The 21,818-nt window shown below is 22.0% G+C and overlaps 1 protein-coding gene across 1 annotated transcript in view; it reads left to right on the top strand.

The window, feature by feature from the left end:
- Nucleotides 1-18,583, top strand: part of LOC112596681 (probable G-protein coupled receptor CG31760) — a gene marked incomplete at its 5' end in the record, with an annotated part of 92,477 nt that extends 73,894 nt beyond the window's left edge. The window contains 5 exon segments of the mRNA XM_025342444.1: nucleotides 7,950-8,164; nucleotides 9,906-10,044; nucleotides 11,738-11,843; nucleotides 12,601-12,786; nucleotides 18,017-18,583. Coding sequence (XP_025198229.1) covers nucleotides 7,950-8,164; nucleotides 9,906-10,044; nucleotides 11,738-11,843; nucleotides 12,601-12,786; nucleotides 18,017-18,298 — 928 coding nt within the window.
- Between the last annotated feature and the right edge of the window lie 3,235 nt (nucleotides 18,584-21,818).

Genomic DNA, 21,818 nt, shown 5'->3' with positions numbered 1-21,818 from the left:
TTTGTAATATATATATATATATATATATATATATATATATATATATGTGTGTGTGTGTGTGTGTGTGTGTTACGGTAAATTATGTTAAATGGATATTAACGTTATTCACCGGTTATTAACATTATTTACCAAATACATAGATAATTGATGTTATAAATCAGATATGCGCATGAATCTCAAATACTACAATTTGAAAAATTATGTAGGTAGGTACCCAGGTATTTTTAAAAATAGAAAAAATGCATTATTATTTTTTATTTATTTTTACAAGTTTTACTCCCATGACATTTAATATAACATAATTTTTCAGTCCCAAGGTAGGCATAATGCTTATTATTATTACAACTAGTCTTGCAATGACATCTCTGGTACCTTTGAGGGCCCGCAACCGAATTATTACTAGCTACTTCCCTCAGTGTCAACTGTCTACCATCTGCTTATTTTATCACATTGTCTATGTCTAATAGATTTTATTAGCAAATAGCTATTTCTTGGCATGTGAAATAGTATTTAAAAAAACTATATTCTGTATCTATAAAATAATAAAACAAATTTTAATTGTATTAGTATATTTTTTCATTAATAATTAATTTACAGAGTTTGTATAAGTCATGTTCAACTTAGGTGACAACTGCTAGTATATTTCGCATAGAATCACGATCCCTATCAACGTTCAGTATAAATTATAAATACACATACAGTTATGCCTATTTCAAGCTGAGGAAACTTATCTTTAGAAAGTTTCATCATTTCCTCTCCTTGTTTTTCTAATTTTTTTTTTTTTTTTTGATTATTTACATGCAATACAAATATTTTCTTGACAATCATCAAAAAAATATTTAAAATAATTTTTAAATATTTATATTTTAGTTTTATTTGTGTTATATTTAAAATTCCAAAAATTATCGTTAAATAATTAAAAATTATTTAAGTACCAAGTTCCGATTTTTTTTCTGTGATTTCTATGATTTAATTTCCGATTTTGTCTTCTTTGGTGATTGGTTCTTTGGTTATATTTTTAAATCTTCCGCAATGACCTCTTTTATTTTATAATCAGATCAAAATTTCCCAAATTATACGGTTATTAACGTTATTCACTAGAAAATAATGATAATTCCCACATTCGTAAGTAAATAACGTTAATAACTGGTGAATAATATATAACATCATTTTCTGTAATATATATATATATACATATATTAAAACGAATTTAATACAGAATCAAATTTTTCATATTTCATATTTATAGATTGATCGCCTACAAATTAAAACTTTAAGTATATATTATTTATAATTTAAAAAAATGTATTACAATTATTAATATGATAAATAATAATATTATATAATATAATATAGAAAATTTAATTAAAATTAATGTTCATATTGTGCTGTTATGTATCAGTTAAGCAAAATTATAAGCTCAAGAATATGATAACTAGTGTAGGTAAAATTGTTTCATAAATTGTTTAAATAATGATTTAATTATATTTAAACATGAAATGTATTTAGCGTACAGACTCATAGGTCTCATGCTATTTTTTATTCTACATTTTTAATTTTATATAAACGTATGAAAGTATTTATTTATCTATCATTATAAACATCTTATTGAGTAAAATTACAAATATTTTATAATTTCAAATCATATAAATTAAATTAACAACATAATTTCAAGTATAATTTATATAATTTAAATTTAATAAAAAATATTTGTAATATATTAAAATTATATTAATCTATTAATAATTCTCATTAAATTATATAAAATATTTAATTACCAAAATCACAGTTTTCGACTTAGTTGTAGAAAGCCAACATAATATGATTTATAAGACTATTAATATATATATATAATTTATTGTTTTAAATTGTATAGAAAGTAGCAGAGGTACTTTTATTAAAAGACGGGACTTAACACTTGATTTTTTCTGATAATTCCAGTATATCAAATATTCTAATTATAAATTTACATAATATAAATCTAATATCAGCCATTATGCACCTATTTTATAGTGACTCAACTCCACAAAAAAATATCAACTTCACTAAAAGAACAATTTGAAACCTATTTTATTACTTAATAGAAATTTACGATATTCTATGGGAACTTTTATTAAAGTTTAATATTATATATGATTTTCAAAGTTTGAATAAGAAACAATCTACATACATAAAGTGTAAGTTCACAGGTAGATTCGTTTTTATGTTTTTGAGAATTTTGTAAATCGTTAAGTTTTACCTAAAAGTTATTTTTAATAAAATGTCTAAATCATACAACTTAGTACCTGCATCTTTTAAACTTAATATCAAGAATTATTAAAAACATGTATTTAAATATATATTATTATTATATATACATACTCAAATAAATAAATAAATATTGTTTAAAATAGAATATTAAAATGTATTATTATTTATTTAAATAATTTTAAAATTAGCATAAAATACCAGTTTGAGAACTTTTAAGGTTTTGAATTGATTATATTATATTTTTACATTAATGACATTAATTACTTTGAAATATTATTTTACTCTGGATATTATATTATAAGTTAATTTACTGAGATAACTGTATTTTTGATCACAAATGTGGTTAATTAATAAAAATATAACTGTTATAGCCTTCATATTATATATATATGCGTGCGCGCGTGTGTGTGTGTGTGTGTGTGTACTCAGAGAAGTTATTCTAATATATAATTTGTTATTGAGTGGACACAGACAATGAATAAGTCAGTATATATATATAACTACTAATGTGTTAAATTGTAATAAAATTATGACGAATCATTGCATACAAAATTATTTTAACTAGTGAATGAAGACATTGAATACTGTGCCATCCTCTATTTTTAGTGAAGTTTTATAATTAATTTGTATTATTATTTGAAGTGTTAAGAATATTTTTTTTTAATGAACGTATCGCATATATTATGGTAATTAGATGAAAGCAACAGAGTAATTTGAACAAGTTAAAGTTTATATAAACAATTTAGCAATATAAGGGGATAGTTTAAAAAACTCATCCAATATATTATCCAATAAATTTAAGTCATAGGTTATTTTTAAAAGGTAGTTAACGAAAATTGAGACTTAGGTACATTTTCATATCATCAGCAAAAATTAGGTGCTTGGTATGATGGAAAACAACCAGAGTGAAATTTATAAACGAAAAATTGGAGAGTTAAAGCATCTTGATAAATACTCAATATCAGTCAATCAAAACAATTGGTTATGAACTAAGTATAAACAAAAATATATAGAAATATAAATTTGTTAATGAAATTGAAACTAAAAGATGGAAAGATTACTTACACAAGTGAAACCAAGAGTTTTTACTAAAAAAGAATTATCTATTTAACTATTTTTTTTTAGAAAATACTGTATACATTGTGTAAAGTCAACTCTTAAGATAGAAAGACATCAAGTTTATATAGTACAAGATTTTGTGTAGAAGTAAATCCATGCAAATAGAAGCAATGCTGCTCTTCAATAAGAAAGTGGTTGAAGGAATGGTGTATAAAGTAGATGAACGTTTTCATCAATAATTTTTGATAAATAAGATATCATCTTAAATGTAATACGATATGACAATAGCTCATGACGTTCTGTGAGTTACCTGTTCTTAGTATACTAATTATAAAATTAATTTTGAATTCAGAAGGAGAGAAATACCATTCATGAGTGATTTAAAAAAAATTATATTTATGTGTCAAGCAATAACATTCTTGAAGTTGAATAATAATTTTGATTTTTTGAACATGATTTTTTTAATGACGTGTTGTTATTCAAAAAATATTAATCATAAAAATTTGAAACATTCCACCGTCACATTCATTTTTATTTTATAAACACAAGTTTTTCGTTTGTCAATTTGTTTTAATTTTAAAAATATTATAAATATATTAGAACTGTTTTTTTTTTTTTTTTTTTTTTTTTTTTTAAGATATTTCAAATTAAAATTTCGATGAAATTGAATATTTTAATTAAATAAATTTTTTTTTTTTTTGTGTTAAAAAAGTATTATTTGGAAGTAGATACTGAAACTTTCCACCTATATGTAAATTATTATGTATTTAACACGATGGAATTTTCAAAATATTTAGATTCATTTAAGATTTTATATACTAAGAACACATAATCATCAGTAAATTTTATGTTGGTATTAATTTATAAATTAATAACAGGTGGTAATCGTATATTATTATAAAATAATATTGTAATAATTGCTTAAATAATATTATACCATTATAATATTTATAATTATAATTTTACTTCATAAAATATCAATATAAATATATAATACTTTAGCTATCATAGTTTATACTAGCGGCTTTTATAATAAATAAAAAAAAAAAATATAAAATACTGTCCTACTCAATGACAAGGTACATTCAAATTTGTATACTATGTATATATTTTAATGTTAGTTAAGTAAATAGTATTATGATTTTTAACTTTATGTATTAAGATTTTCTGTCACCGGAGTTTATAAATATTTTAAATTTTTTTGGCATGTAATACTAATATAAGTCTTAGATGAACGGTAATTGTATTATTGTAGTGTATATTAAAAAAGTATAGAAATATGTTTATAATAAAATAAAATAGTTTTAGTTAAATGTCTAATTAGTCTGACTAGAAAGAATGTCTTACACTCACATAAAAGTATATTGGGTTTTTAATTCAAATGATTCGATTCAATGACATGATATTATTCATTATTTGTATTGAATACCCAAAATCACCCTATATTATATAGACTTATTCAATTCCGTTATTAATTCTTCTAATTAAAAAAAATTAATAGATAATTATCTAATCCTACCTGTCTAAATTTAAGAATAAAAACATGTTTACTAACAATAAAATTAAATGAAAAAACTAAAAAGTACGTTTTTATTTTCTAAACAAAATTATATAACATATTACAATTAATTTTTGTTTAAACACATACGTAATAGTAACAAAATAAACTATATAATATATGTTTCTATAGGTGCTGCTTGTTGATAAATTAATATCTATAACTGTGTTCAATGGCCAATGACCATGCTTGCCAAATCTTCAATGTTAATTGAAATTGGCCATTTGGTCCGTTGCCAAAATTTCAAATATCTGTTCTACTAAGAAAAAAACGCCCTCTATTTTTAATATGTTACTAGATTGAATTTTAATTTATAATAATTAATAAAATATAATATTTCAAAAATTTTTTTTATTTAATTTCTAGTTTTTCGTAAAATTTGAACACTATTATAGTTTTTGTAATATTACTGTAACCATAAATATTATAAATCAATAGTATCAAAACGATATAATTTAATGTTTTTCTGTTAAAATATTATTTTACAAATACCACAAATAATATTTTATAAATTGTAAAAACAAAAATTCAGTTGAATGCAATTTTGAAAAATGTTAATTTATATAAATTTATTCAACTAGGTACTCACCTATGAGTCGTAATTAAATTAAAATAACAATAGAAATAATATTTTTAACTATAATTAGAAACAACAATGTTATTTCACTCAAACACATTATGTTATTTTGTTTGTGTTCAAAAAATAAGAACAAAAAAACATTAATTACTGACACTAAATTATCATTTTTTTTAAAGTTAAAATTTTAAAATATTAAAAATTACTTTTAGCTGTATTTTTGAGTACATGATAAGCTAAAATGTTTTGGTTTTTAAAAAAGAGGGTAATTTTGGATATTAAGGATCAAATTAAGATTTCTCTGCACTCATTTTTATAGTTCGGAAAAACAAACAATTAAGGAAACAAGAATTTTTACACAAAACAATTTTTAACAAAATCGGTACTGTGTTTTTGATGTAACTTAAATACAATGTTTTTTTTTTTTCAAATTTGAATTGATACGATAAATGATATAAGTGTTTGAAAATATTATGATATTTCTAATATAAATATTCAAGATATTAAAATTTGAATTTACGTATCCAGTATTAAGGAAATTAGAGGTGAAAATATCGCATTAGTTATTTTATGTATTATTTATAAATCAAAGAACACATTTCTAAAATCCATCCCTACAATATGAAACTATATTCAATGTAATTATGTAATAAAATCTATTTATTTATTTATTTGTTTTTTTTTTTTTTTTAAGACAATAGTTTATGTTATTTAACTTTGTAAAACCCTTTTGAACTAACGAGTTCCTTTTATCTCCTATTTTATAATGTCAATTCTAGTACTAACAAATAGTATTGAAAAATATATATTTTTTTTTCTTTTTTCTTCAATCATATCCAAATGCAAATGGTAATTGGTCAGCTAAACATTAAATTAGTTTGTGTATTAATCTCACTTTTAATAAAAATTACAATATGTATTTTGTATTCATAATTTTTAATTAAAAACATAAAAATTAATTAACTTTTGTAAAATATTGTTCGACTCCTATGAAACATATTTTATACAATTGCATAAACAACTAAATATAAACGTTGAGTTTATTTAATGTACTTCATTCTTTTGGAAATAAGTTTTTCTCACTAATAATGTATAATTAAATATCATTATGCATTTACCCTTTTCTATACCATATTCCTATATAGTAATATTGTATCATTCGTATTCTAATATACTAAGTGTACAATCAATAATATAAGTAAGTATTTTAGACTCAACATTCTTCATTATAGCAGTAATTGATTATTATAATTCAGGTAGTAAAAAATACAATATTATAATACAATTTTTAAAAATATTATTCAATTTTTGTTCTTGATACATAATTGAAATTATTTCATCCTACGAGTATAATTTTGAAACTTCATCAAGAAATTTTATTGATTTTTCACGTAATTCAAACTGTTATATTTAAGTTAGCCAGACTTAACTTCCCATTGTTATTATTACATTTTATGTAGTATATTTTGAATAATTATTATGGAAAACCTTTGTGTTTTACTCAAAACTATATAAATAAAATAAAATATTGTAATTAAGTACTTACTATTTATTATTTAATGGCATCCTTATAATTATCATAAATTTAATTTATTACAATACTTGTCGGAACTATAAAATTTACTATATTCAAAATATACTATTTCACTATATTTGTGAATTTTACGTCGACAACCATGTAATTAAATTTTTTATTAATAATTATACAATAACATAGTGGTGTAGAGTTATTTTTTTTAAATATTTATGTTTAAAATATTAATAATATCAAATGTATTTATATTTTAGTTACAATATTTTGAAATTATATTCTATACATTTTGTGCATTTTCCAATTATTTTATTGTGAAATTGTTGCACTTAATACTAAAAGTTATAACTTTGTAAATATAATTAAACAGGTAAATATTTAGTTTTATATTACGTCGCACTAGCATGTGTTGTCTTCATCATTTTAAAACAAAGATTGTACATTTACCATATAAAAGAATCTAATTCACTTGGTGATTTTTAATATTAGAATGAACTGAACCTACTACTAAATCTAAATTGAAGAATATTATTTTTTAGTCCAACATAGATTTTAATAATTAAATATTTTTAGTATTATAATATTGTATATTGTTAATGTATACACAGTACATATAATTTTTTTTTAATAATAATAACATTGTATTTAATATTAAATTTTAGATTATAATTGTTTTATATTGACTTTTTCATCAACTTTGATTAGATTAAGTAATTTTGTAATTAAACAAAACGAGCATATTATGATACCATGTTGCTCAAACCTATCTAAATATATTACGTTATACCAAAACTTAATCCAAGCTTTCAACAAAGTTTGGCAGAAGGGATTCCTCTTATAACGGTGTGAAAAACTTCCATATGCCTGGCATGCACTTCTTAAATCATACTTGACTGATCGTCAATTTCAAGTTATACATAAATAGCAATAACCAAATGACGAATATATATTTTTTTTTTTAATTATGTTCACAGGATATCAGTCATTTTTAGAGTAAGATCAGCAAAAGTCGTGAAAATTACCGACAAGGACTTACTGAAAAGACTTGGATTGATGATGGCGGTAGTAGGCTTAATAATGCTAATAAGAACTCTGGTCAATCCACCATATGTTATAGTAGGTAGAACAGCAGATAATTTAAAAACAGATCTGTGTCCAACTGGATGGTGGGACAGATTCTTTTCTATACGTAAGTATTAAAATAATACAACCTTATATTATATTTATCAAATATCATGCGTTTCATAGATATGAAATCAATTTTTGCCTAAATTATTTGAATCACAAATTCATATTGTAAATAGCTCGTGAAAAATAAAAAAAATAATGTTAGTATGTAAATTATCTGTACATTATTAATGCAAACCTTTTTGTATAATTTTAAATAACATTTTAGCATTTCATACGCGCAGTCAGTTTTTGAAAATAATTAATATTTTCAATGAAACAAAGAAATATATATTTTTAATTTAATTTTAAAAACGTCAACTACATAGTGGGTTAAGACAGTCGTTATAATGAATATGTATAATTTGCTTCAACATTCACAATTTTTTTAACTAAGTTTTGTTTAAAAAGTATTATTTTGTCTATTGAATTTTAAATTACCAGGTACCTATAGTAATAATAGTCTGTTAAATTATTTATTTTTTTGTACTTGTATTTCTTATTAATGGCATTTATGTTGTATTATGCATATTAATATTATAAAAGATAGAGACTTTAAAAATGGTATAGAAGTACGTCACAAGTCAAACTTTTTTAACGGCTTGGTGGAATGGATAGATGATACTTATGACCTACTTATGGTTTTTATTTTGTTATAATTAAATAACATTAAAATACTGAGTATTATTTATTAGAAATGTGTGGTTCATTTAAATTCAACACGATTGAAATTCAGATCCACTTAAGTTTTTGGTAGGTGAGTATAATTATAAAATATCGTGTCAGTTTTTTTCGAGGGGTTGGTTAGTAATTCAGCGCCAATGATATAGAAGATTATGATGATATAATGATCAATATTATGCTTGATAGCGTTTAATTTTTTCTAATTTTCTAATTTATAGGCTACCGTTTTTTTTTTTAATTTCACTTAGTAATGATTTTGGTTTTCTTTTCAATTTTTCTCGTTCTAGTTAACATATAAGAATACAGTTTGTATTGTGTAGTAGATTTCCAATTTCAAAAAAAATATATATATTAATATATAATATATGAAACGCACAATATAAAACAATGTGATAAAATTGGTATAATGTACAATATACGTATTATTATTTTAGATTCAAAATATTTGTTATCGTTATAACTTCATGTAATTGCAATGGTCTTTAATATTCTGCTCAATACTAAAATAATATTTGTACACACAGTATTAGGTTAATTTTTAAGTAAAACAATTAATATAAGAATCAAATTCAAATTTGCACAAATTACAAACAAAAACTGTGTAAATGGCTAAGTTTTATGTTTCGAATGTAAATTGTCATTAAGTGTTAAAATTAATTTCAATAATAAATCAAATTTTACACAATAATTTAGATAAACTGTTTTCTATGTAAATAAATTTATTTATTTATTAATACAAATGTGTTATATGAAGACAATTATTTTATAAATTGTTGGTAATCATTTCAATTACCTACCCACGTATTTTTTTTCGATAGTTACAAATTTATTTTTGAAAAATAAGGTTTTTCATATATATTTCCTTTTTTTTTTTCACTGCGTTTCATAACTTACTTATTGACCATCTTTTAAACTCACTAAAAATTTAAATCCTTCATAATATTATCATCTAGATATATTATCCTTAAATTTGTAGAATAAATATTTTTTGAAAATCTAAAAAGATTTTAAAAAATTATATACATAAAAAATACTAATTAAGTGTCAAATAATATAATTATATTTTTCTCTTTTTTTAGTGGAAGTATTATTTCTAGTTTGGGGTATCCGTCTTTGTATTGTTGTACGGAAAGCACCATCAGAATTCAACGAGAGTCGATTCATGTCAATGGCAATCTACAATGAATTTATTCTCTCAGTCTTCCTTAATGTATCAATGTGAGTTGAATAATTCTAATGAATACAAATGTAAATGAAAAAAATTATATATTTATGTATTTAATTTAAAGTATAAATTAAAATTAAAATTAAACGATTTTCAGTGGTTTAAATAAAAACATCGTCATAGTTATGTTATTGATGTAAATTAAATTAAAGTAAAGACAAACGTAATGTTGGAACGTAACCAATTTAATACTTTTAATGGATATCTTTAATATGAATTAATTAATCAAACATTTTCTAATGTTAACCTTAAAAATATAATTTCCTGATATTTATTTATAACCAATTAGTTTTGAATGGTTTTCAATGTTTTACTATTTTTTTTATACTATACAACGCGTGTTATATTATTATGTCATAAATAAATAACTATATTAAATATAATTCAATATGAAATGATAGAACGATTTTGAGATTTAGTATACGTAATGGTATGTATTATACAGAATAGTTATAAGTAAATCAGAATATGGAGATATAAAGGATCTTATATGGTTATAGAAATATTTAATGGAATTTTATAGTAGACTATAAAATATGGACACAAGAAATAAAAAGCGAAGATAATGTTTTATATAATTATGTTTTTTTTTTTTTTTCATTATTATTTAGCTGATTTAGTACATACATGTTATGATACAAAATGAATGTTTGATATTAGACAAAAATAAACGGCCTCTTTGTTCGGGAAATAAAAATAAAAAAATTAAATCATACTTAAATACTAATTTATTATATTGCTGGCTTCATTAGTTCCACGCATATCATATTTGTATATATATATGTATGATAAGTTTTAATATTTTCCTAACGCTATTTTTTTAATATATTAATATATGAGTAGACACTATTTTAGGAAATTGTGATAAATTACAAATAATTATTTATATACCGACTTATCTGGGGCGGCCTTTATGAAATTAATATTTATTAACTGCAGTATTATCTTAGGGGTGTTAGCTTATCAATAAATTAAGCTACTTGAGCTTCACTAAAAACAAGATTATATTAAACAAACGATTAAAAATTTAATTATGATATTTTATGAAATGTCATTGTTTGTATGTCTGAATTAAGAATTATATGAAATATGCATGCATATTGATAAATCTCTTTTTCAATGAAAAATGAGTAATGAGTTTATTGTGTGCTATACGTCATATAATACCAAATGAACCTAACATATGGCTACATGTTTACAGCATAGTAATCAGATATTAGTATATTATTTGTCACAATGCATAAAATATATTTTCAGGGTTGCAGTAAAACATCTAGCGTCTGTTACAGAGTATTAGAATTTCATATTTTTTTTCTTATTATAAATAAATACAACAGTTTTTACATATTGCTTTGAAATGAAGTAACTTAATTTTTTTATTTTTACTTTTTTATTTTACATTAATAATATTTATTGAATAAAACATTCTACAATTTATCTACTCCAAAAAAATGTTCCCAATCTATACGCATACTTGCAACAGACTAATAAGTTATTAAATTATTGTACTTTTTACAGTATAAATATAAACTGAAAATTGTGCAAATCTGAAATTTCAGTGTTTAAAAAAAGGTTACATGTTTGAAATAAATGTAAAAAATATTAAACGATATACTATAAATATTATAATATAGAGAATTATTTTTCTCTTCATACATTTATCAATATTATTCTTGTTTAATACAGGTTTTTTCTACAGTCGCCGGCTAACCCTGACTTGCAGTATATCATTTTTTTCTGTCATACTCAACTCACAGTTACAACTTTGCTAGGATTTATATTCGCTAGTAAGGTGAGTAATTTAAATTGAAACTAAAATATACTATAAAATGTAAAATCAAGTCCATAAAAATAATTAAAGCATAAAACTAACCTATTTTTTAAAATTTTTTTTTTATTTCATAATATATATAAATTATAATTAAAAGTAATATACGAGTATATATATAAGTTTAGAAACACTACAAGGGATATTTATTAATTAAATTCAAAATTACTAAAATCGTTATTCTTAATTTAAATATTAAATTTCGTCAAATTTAGACTTCAAAAGTCTATAAAAAAAAAACAGATTTCGTATATTTTAAATTATTATTGATTCGTGTGTAAGCTACTTATTCGACCCTAATGTTGAAAATCGAATCATTTTTTTTTTTTTTTTTTTACTATTTTTCATGTGTATATAAATATGTATAAAACACACATAAATGAAAAATCTATACATTCATCGTTATGTTCAGAATCTAAAATTAAATATTTATTTTTTTAAATTTTAAAAAACAATAATTTTTTAAAAGTACGTTATTTATTTTAATTTTATAACTATAATTTTATATGCATATTTTGAAATATTTTATTTAAATATTAGAAAACCTTTAAGTATAAGATTTATTAGCGCATTAAACGTTATGATTAAAGGTTATAATTATGTCAAATAAGCAAATGATTTATATTTTTGTAAACATTTTTAAATTTATAAATATCTTAAAATATATCGACATTTTTTTTGTTTTAATAAAATTATTTGAAATTTATATATTATATTGTAGGCTTATTTAGTGATGAGAGGTGAAGAAGCAAATGATGAAGACGGACATATAAAGCACATTAAAGTAACTGGTGGTAGTAGAATGTTTAGTAAACAGACTAGAAATTCAAACAAAGCTAATAACTCAACATTTTGTGGCTTAGAAGAATCTAGTACCGACTTTGTGTTAACTGAAGCAGACGCGCAAGTGAGTTTTATATTTATATTTCTATGAAACATAAACAAAAATATTTGTATTGTAGTGTGATAATGTTATGGTTAAAATATTACTTACACAGAAAAATGTCTGAAGTAAACAAAAATAATTGAATTGTTATAATGCCGGAGATAATACGTTATTTGATAATTATTTTTTTAGAATATATTATATAAAACGCTTAACGATACCTACCTTGTATTTTATTAAAAAATATTTTATTATTAAATCATAAATAAGTCTAATAAGCAAAAACAAGGTGTTGTAATGAAAATACTTGTAACAAAATTTAAAATTTATAATAAAAATAAAAAATACTATAGGTAAACATTTTAATATTCAAAAAAATTAAAAATATATTAAAAAAAAAATAATTTCGAAAACAAAATTTGTAAAATGTGTCATTTAAATCTCGAACATAATATGTGAGTTTATATATATAATATGTACATACTAGCTACCTCGTGTACTATGTTTCCCGTATAAAATACATCCGTATTAAATCAGATCACATTGCCTAAAACTAACATTAATCGTAAAGCGTAAGAATACGTAAGGATTACTTTTTTGATTTCACATTTTTCGTGCACTTTTTTCATATTAAAATTGCTTATCTTAAATACTTCAAATTTAGTTCAATTCGTTATTTATATGGTTAATTTGATTGTAAATTAACTTATAAAATGAGAAATGGATTTAAAACCTTGACCATCTAAACCAATGCATGGTGTTGCATAGTTTTATTTTTGTTTTGGTGTGTCTAACAGTTAACTAATAAATCGTTTATTTTTATATCACAATAGTAATTTTAAAATAAACTGAAAAATATAACTTAATATAGTATTAACAATTATTTAGGTTGTATTAAAATCAACTTTGCTAAGAAATTTTTTTTAATATTTTTTGTATAAATTCAAATTTAATTTTTCTAGACAGATTATATATTTATTTAACGCTCAATATTCTGTGTACGAAAGATATAATAACTATGCTTAAAATTTGTCCTGTAGTGCTTTATATAATTTAAAAGTGTCTTTTGACAATTGAAAAAGTGGTTACCAAGATCACTGGAATCTAAGATTCATCCATATGTAATTTTAAATATAACTATGTTAAAATGTCCTAGTACCCAACTGTAATGACACCTAATATTTCCGATTGTAAATCTAAATCATCCAATATCCCACTCAAGCACACACATACACAAATATCAAATTTTGTAAAGCCAAAGGATGAGTTCAGTTACAGAAAGAATAATATGTATAATGTATATTGTATATGTAGGTATAAATACAAACTGATCCCGCATGGTATTGTCCGTGACACATTATGAAACGCATACAAATTTACTCCGTTTTAAGCTTTTTTAAATAAAAACTACACATATTTTTAATAGTTTTTTGAGTGATTTTATCGAATATAAAATACAAGTCTAAAACTATATATAATCCAATAACTATTTTAGAGTTTCTATGCTAAGTTTCAATAAAAAAAAATCTTCTAAAAAAAATATTTTCCATTTTTATCCCTTATTACACCTTTTTACTCCTTTAGGGAATGAATTTTGAAAAATCTTTACACAGTGGGTATCTACATAATAAAATGAAACTACTGATAAAATTTTACACTCACAACTTTAATGGTTTTGTCTAAGCGATGATGAATTAGTAAGTTAAGATATATTATATTATGTATATTTATGTAATATATACATCATAAGTATATAAATAAATATTTTCACTCGTGTGTTTGATTAAAATACCTCCAGATTTTATACAATAATGGTAAATAGTATTAAATATTAAATAGAAGTTGTAAATCAATCGCATCAATAACATGATATTATTGATATTAACATTTAAAACTTATTCAAATAAATATAATTCTTAAGAAAAGTTCATTTTTTTTATTGATTCAGGTCTATATTTTCAACCAAAAACGGTAACTCAAATTTATGTGTAAAAAGAATCACGATAGGTAAATCTTCACAAATGACAAGAGATGTGTCACCAAAAGTATGAAAAACATTTATTAAGTTAAAATTTGCCACGTTGCTACAAAAATATTGTGTTATAGTGGTTAAGTGCTTATATTATTTTTTAAGTTCTAGTAGTAATAACTAACTCATTAAAGTCTTAACTTACAAGTAGGACAATAATCAAATATTTTAAAATAAAATTTAATCTTACGTATCGTCTACTAATAGCATAAATTATTCTGTTAATTATTAACAAAACTGTGTTACCTAAATTTCGTGTTACACTAGATATTTTTATTAAGAAAACTCATTTTTTATATAATGATAATATTATATAATTGATTGAGTATGTAATCAGTACTCTTCCAAAAAACCTTCAGAATTTGTTATATATAAAAAAAAAAAAACCTCATAGTATAAACCGTGTAATAAGCCCAAACTATACACAGTAGAACCTCGATTATCCGGGGTAATGATGGAGAGAGGGTCACACGGATAAATGTTAATCACGATTAATTGAAACTTTTTAAAATAATGAAATTTTTTATTTAATTATAATTAGAAATACATAGGTACAAATTTATAATAATGAAATTTTAAAAATGTTGATTCAATTGTAATTAGAAATATACATAAGAATACGTATACATACAATAATGTTATACATACATCCATAATATTGTATATGTTATGGGCAAAAGCTGAAATCGGGCAAACATCAGAAATGCTCGGGCAAAACGCGAATTGCCCACAATCCTTGGACAAAATGTCATATTTCGGCTTTTGACCGGGCAAACCTAGTTATGACCAACATAATTTGGGCTAAACCGCCAAAACTGTATACTGACTATAAACTCACTTGAGTCAAACTGTAGCGTTTAAGTGAGGTTTAAATGTATTAATTAAGTTTATTTAAATATATTTGTACAATAATACTTATTTTATAATTATTAAATTTGTTTATAATATTAGCGAACGTATTTAAAACTCTACGGTTTTGTCCTTACGATGAAAGTCAGTATACGGTTTTGACGGTTTTGCCCAAATGATGTTGGTCATAACTAGGTTTGCCCGGTCAAAAGCCGAAATATGACATTTTGCCCAAGGATTGTGGGCAATTCGCGTTTTGCCCGGGCATTTCTAAGGTTTGTCCGATTTCGGATTTTGACCGTAACATATATAACAAGTTATTAGGGCTTAAAATATGAAATTATCCGTCATTGTTTTTTTTTTTTTGGTTTGAAATTATTTATAAATAATTTAAATATAATAATCGATGTACAATATTGAGTTTTTTTATATTATTATCGTCAACAATGTAATTAATACGATTGGCGGACGGCGGTATCGAGTATTATGTTTAAAAATTTTCGAAAGAGTGGGCACGGGTAATCAAGATTTTACTGTAATATGTAGCTTCTACCCAGTATGTAATGAAAATTTATTTTACATTGAAGTTTATTTTAATTTGTTAAATTGTATTATAAGACTATTAGAACCTACAGGGTACAATGCAAACTTATTTTAGACTCAACCTGTTTGTGTGAAGTATGATTTTTCATAGTAATATGAAATTTGTATACAATTTAAATATCAAGCCGAAATTTTTAATGGTCATCATCTTTATTTAGCAAAAAATAATTTCTTATATTGTAAACAACCAGCCAGCGTTATGCCAACATGTTTCTACGCCAACCGTATGAAGTGAATAGTTAATAAATTTAATCATATTTATTTTTCGTTGAAATAAAAATAATGATGTTTTAATTTTGTTAATTATTAGTTTGGTTAAATTCTAAAATGTAATAAGTATCTACTTAAAATATTTATGAAAACAAAAAAAAAAATAATAATTTAATATTAAACTTTGCTGTATAATATAATGTGTTATGTTCACTGAAATAATATCCAATGGTATTTAAAAAACATACTAAGGAAAATACATACTTTTCTGAAGTATTTTGTTTGATGTTCATATTTCTAAACCTTCCAAATTTTCTAGGAAAAATATTTATCATTTAGTAGTACAATGTAATTGAAAAATTAGAAATCTTGATATATTATTTGCCATTTCAAATTATTTTTCGAGTTGTCTCTAGATACCATTTATGTCCATAAATAATGGATTTCTGTATATTATGCAAAGCTCCAAAAGTGTATATATTATATAAAAAATATACATAGAATATTGTAATACTATGTAAGAAAAAAATTTCTTTGTCAATATTTTGTCTACGCAGGTACACAGTTATTTTAAATGCGTTTTTTTTTTTTTTTTTTTGTTACTAATTCTATATTATGAAGTATATTAATGTATTATTATAAATCATAAATTTTAATAACTTATACCTATTTAACAATACTAAAACAAAATGGTAATTCTTTCGAGTAGCCGCAATATGTCTGTCAATTTTAATACATTACATAATTTCTTGTAATCATTCTTTAATGGAAATTATCATGATAAAATAAAATGTCTCATATTTATTATATAATAATATAGATATATAGTTGCATAGCTACAGTTTATTTTAATTATGTTACAATCCCTAGGGAAATCAGTTATAATACACTTATTTTTGAAATACAATTTAAAGATAAATATATATAATAGAGAGTTTTATTAAAACTTGACTTATATATACTCTATAAGGTAATATTTAATTTATGTTAAATAAATATTTTTAAAAATTAAAATATACTATTTATATTTTACTTATATAACATCATCTACATAGAAACATAATTGAGGCATTTTAAAATCTGTTAATAAATTATTGAAAATCATTGTCGATTAAAATGAAAATAAAAAATAAAAATAATTTTGATTTTATTGTTTCTATCAATGATTAACAATAATTGAATAAAATAAAATGTAATTATTAATTATAAAAATTATAAAATAATTATTAATTAGGTATTAACAATTATCAATACACTCAATACACAAAGTATTAAAATATCATATTATTCTAAAAATATTAGATAAATATTAATCATAATTATTGTACCTAATTTAAATAATGTTATGGTTCTTATTAATATATATATATATCCATACCTGTAAATAATATTTAACTTGGTATTTAAATTTTGTATATACAAATGAGTACATCATACATACTTCTTATATATACTATTTTACATCAATAATCAAAGTTACCAGCCTGTTAGATAGCTATTATAAGCGCTTTGCATGAAAAAAACACGATGTATAAATAACGCGGTTGATTCATGTTGCAGGAGGAATTCGCACAACTCTTTAGGCAGCTGGATGCGCTCAAGGATAAAAACTTAAGACTTGGTAATCGGCATTTAGCCGAAAAGATATCAGCTATGCAAGAGGTGAGCAAACGCGTTGTCTGGTCAACCAATATTGAAAAAAAACCATCGGCTGCAGCTGTCAGTGGTTATGCGTTCACCAACCACCACCTTGGTTGTAGTCACCCGACTAGTGGTAGCCAAAAATCATTGGTCGTCAATCAAAATGGCAAGAAACCATTTATGAAGGAAGTGACGGTGTGATGAGCATTATAATTTTATGCCTAAAGGTTACCTCTATTCTAATAATACCATCATTCAGTCGTTCATTTGTTCGACTTCAACAAAGCATTTCGATAATTCTAAATATTATTCAAGAAAACAATTAAATATAAACGTTATCGTTGCATATGAGCTGTCGTTGATTGTTTAAATCATACTCCAAACATGTTCTTTACAAATACTAATTTATTGTTATTATTTTATAATGTTATTAAATTAATTTCTTTAACGTCAGCACGTTTAATAAATTTAACAGATATTATAGTTTTCAAATCAATGAACCTTTAAATATCACAAGAAAATGTAGTGAAATTTGTTATTTTTGTTTTGTAATCAGAATAAAATACTATTTTCACTATTTTTATGTGCATTTATGTATACATAAACATTTTTAATTTTTTATTATTTTATTTTAATCATAGATAATGTTTATCACTATTATACAACATATATCTTTGACATGCAAAATGGAGTCGTAAGACATTCGCAACACTTCATTATATATATCATTAGTTATTTTTTGTTGTTTCTGTTTTTGTCATTGTAAAAACTTAACTAAAAATTAAAAATATTAACGAAAAGTGATATTCATTTTGTTGAAATTAATGTAAAATAAACACATGGCTCAATTTAAATCTAAAACTTTTAGTATGGGTTATGTAAATAAAACAAATCTGAATTTCGGACATTCTTTTTCAAACCCTTTGTCTATTTAACTTAGATTAAGTTAATTAAACTAAAATACGCTGAATTTAAAACTAAAAATAATATTCTCTAGATAATATCTTTATTATACCTTTATTAGAATATAAGTTGATTATCAATGATCGCGTCAGTTATACTAACTTAACTAATAACATAATAATGTATACTGTATAGCAATACTACTTGAATACTACTTGTAAATCTCTATTTGTATTATGTTCTTGTTTCTAATTGTATTATAGTAAAATTCACTGTTATGTATAGTGTATAAATTCGTAGTATTTTAATATTTCAACAACAAAACAACTGTAATATTATTTTATTTATGGAAAATATAATTAAAAAAAAATAAATAAAATGTTTTGATGTAAGATACATTGATAAAACAAAAAAGGTGTTCAATTAATATATATATATATATATATATTATCTAGTAAATAAATAAAAAATACTCAATTCATTGATAGGAGCAATTATTGTAGATTTTACCTTAAATCATAATACAATTATTGTAAAGAAAAAAAAAATAATTATTTTATCATTTTATGAATATTTTTATGTATTGTTATAAGGTATAGTTCTAGTAAATCATAAATATTTTATAATACACCAATTAATTATTGTTTAGATTAAAATAAATTGTATTTAATAACTTCATAAATAAAATGATTGAATTATTTCAGCTACCTTATTATCTGGGTAAATTTATTATCTATACTGAATATTGTTAAGAGGTTGATTGTACAAACTTTCTGTAGTCAATAGTCATGTGTGTAAAATTTAAAACCAAATAGTATTAACATTGAAACGTATATACATTAATTACATATTGTATAACATTATACACATTTACGTAGTTTCCTTCAATTGTCAAAAGTTGTTTAAAGTTTATATTACATGTTTAAAATAATAGCTTTTTCGGTACGTCTACGCGTAATTTAAATTCATATTAAAGTATAATAATTTATGAATTCTCAATTAGATTCCACAAATACATACATAACATTAAATTATATAATTAATTTTAAATTTTAAAAAATGTATAAAACAATATCAGTAAGTCTACGCAGAATTTAGTTAAATCGAACAGACTAAGATACAGTCCCTTACATGTTTATTATATTTATATCCCTAAAAGTCGTGAACGTTTATAATCTATCTTTTAAAAGTTGAATAATTATACGTTATAGAGCAACCACGTTAGATCGTTGGATAAAATTAAATCCCGATCAAGCTATATTAATGTTATTACACATTATTAGATGCTACGGTATATTATACCGTAAGTGTAAGGATAATCTTAACAATATTTTTAAAGTATTGACGAATAGTGCGGAATTCATTACTTTACTATTAAAATCGATTTTTAATAAATCCAATTAAGTTGTAATTTCTTTACTGGTCACATAACTATTTTATGATATTATGTAATATCATTAACCATAAATAATTGTTATTTAACCCTATAAATTATCATTAGGAATAGTTATATATTAATAATAAAATAAGCTCGAATCAGGGTAAAACGAGTTGTTTTTACAATTTATCAATATTTTGTTTTAATATATTAAATTTACTGTACGTTACACTTTAATTATCATAGGATGGCGCATTGTATAGGCAATCCCAATACTCAAAATAAATTCTTAATATCATGTAATATTTTAGCCATAGAACACAATATTGTTTATGACTTAAAATTATACAATTTATAAAATTATTCTTATCAAATTTATTTTATTTAATACATGTGATAATGATTCATAATACTGTTCAAAATTTACCAAACAAGTCAACTTACAAAGGTGTACATTAAATATGTATTAAGTACAAATTGTAATAGAATATAAAATTATTCATTTTTTTGGTATTATTATAATTAAAATCTATATTTTTAACTGTGATATATTTTATTATTGTAAACTTTTTTTTTTTTTTTACAACATTGCATAGTGTATTATTATATTAGTAACATTATTTATAAATACCTAGGTTTTTCACTATATTATAATATCATAATTATTAATACTGTTATTTTAGTAGAAGTCTTTTAATTAGTTTAAAATTTTAATAATACATTTTGTAACTTACAAAAAAAAAATAATAATTATCCTTATTCCTATACTAAAAAAATATGAAAATGCGTTATTTTATGCCCGCAATATTTTTTATTTTATTTTATTATTTTTTTTTTTTTTTTGGCTTCAAATTATGTATCTTATCGTTAAGATTGTTTGACAAGAATAAAAATTTATATAGTTTTTATTTTTTGTATTTAATTATCTTAATCATATCACATTAATTTATTATTATAAATTTAAAGAAATACTTATTTATTATTTAAATTTAAAAATATGATACTTTTATAGCAATGCAATTTATAAAAAACAAGATGCTGATAAGATTTAAAAATAATTCATTAATATTTGAATATATAATATACAATTGTTATAATTGTGTTATATTTTATTAGAATTCAAGTGCATTAACAAATTAAATATTTATGTAAGATCATAATTTTTAGTTATAATAGTGATTTATTTTATTGTTACATTCAATGTAAAATACGATTTCGAATTGATTATATAAATTTATATCATAAGAAATTTGAAAAATTATTTTACAGGTGCATATAATTATACATCTAAAATCAAAGATTTTATACATGTATACAAATGCTAAAAATATAAAATGAAATTTTTCATAATATGGATATAAATTTAAATTTTTTTTGGTATTATTTACAAAATATAAAAAAATAAGTCTATATATATATAGTATACAATACAATAAGGAA

Source organism: Melanaphis sacchari, unplaced genomic scaffold (assembly GCF_002803265.2).
Source record: "Melanaphis sacchari strain LSU unplaced genomic scaffold, SCAv2.0 Contig33_pilon_pilon, whole genome shotgun sequence".
Lineage (NCBI taxonomy): Eukaryota > Metazoa > Arthropoda > Insecta > Hemiptera > Aphididae > Melanaphis > Melanaphis sacchari.
Note: the sequence above shows the minus strand (reverse complement) of the source record. Positions and strands in the feature narration are given on the sequence as shown.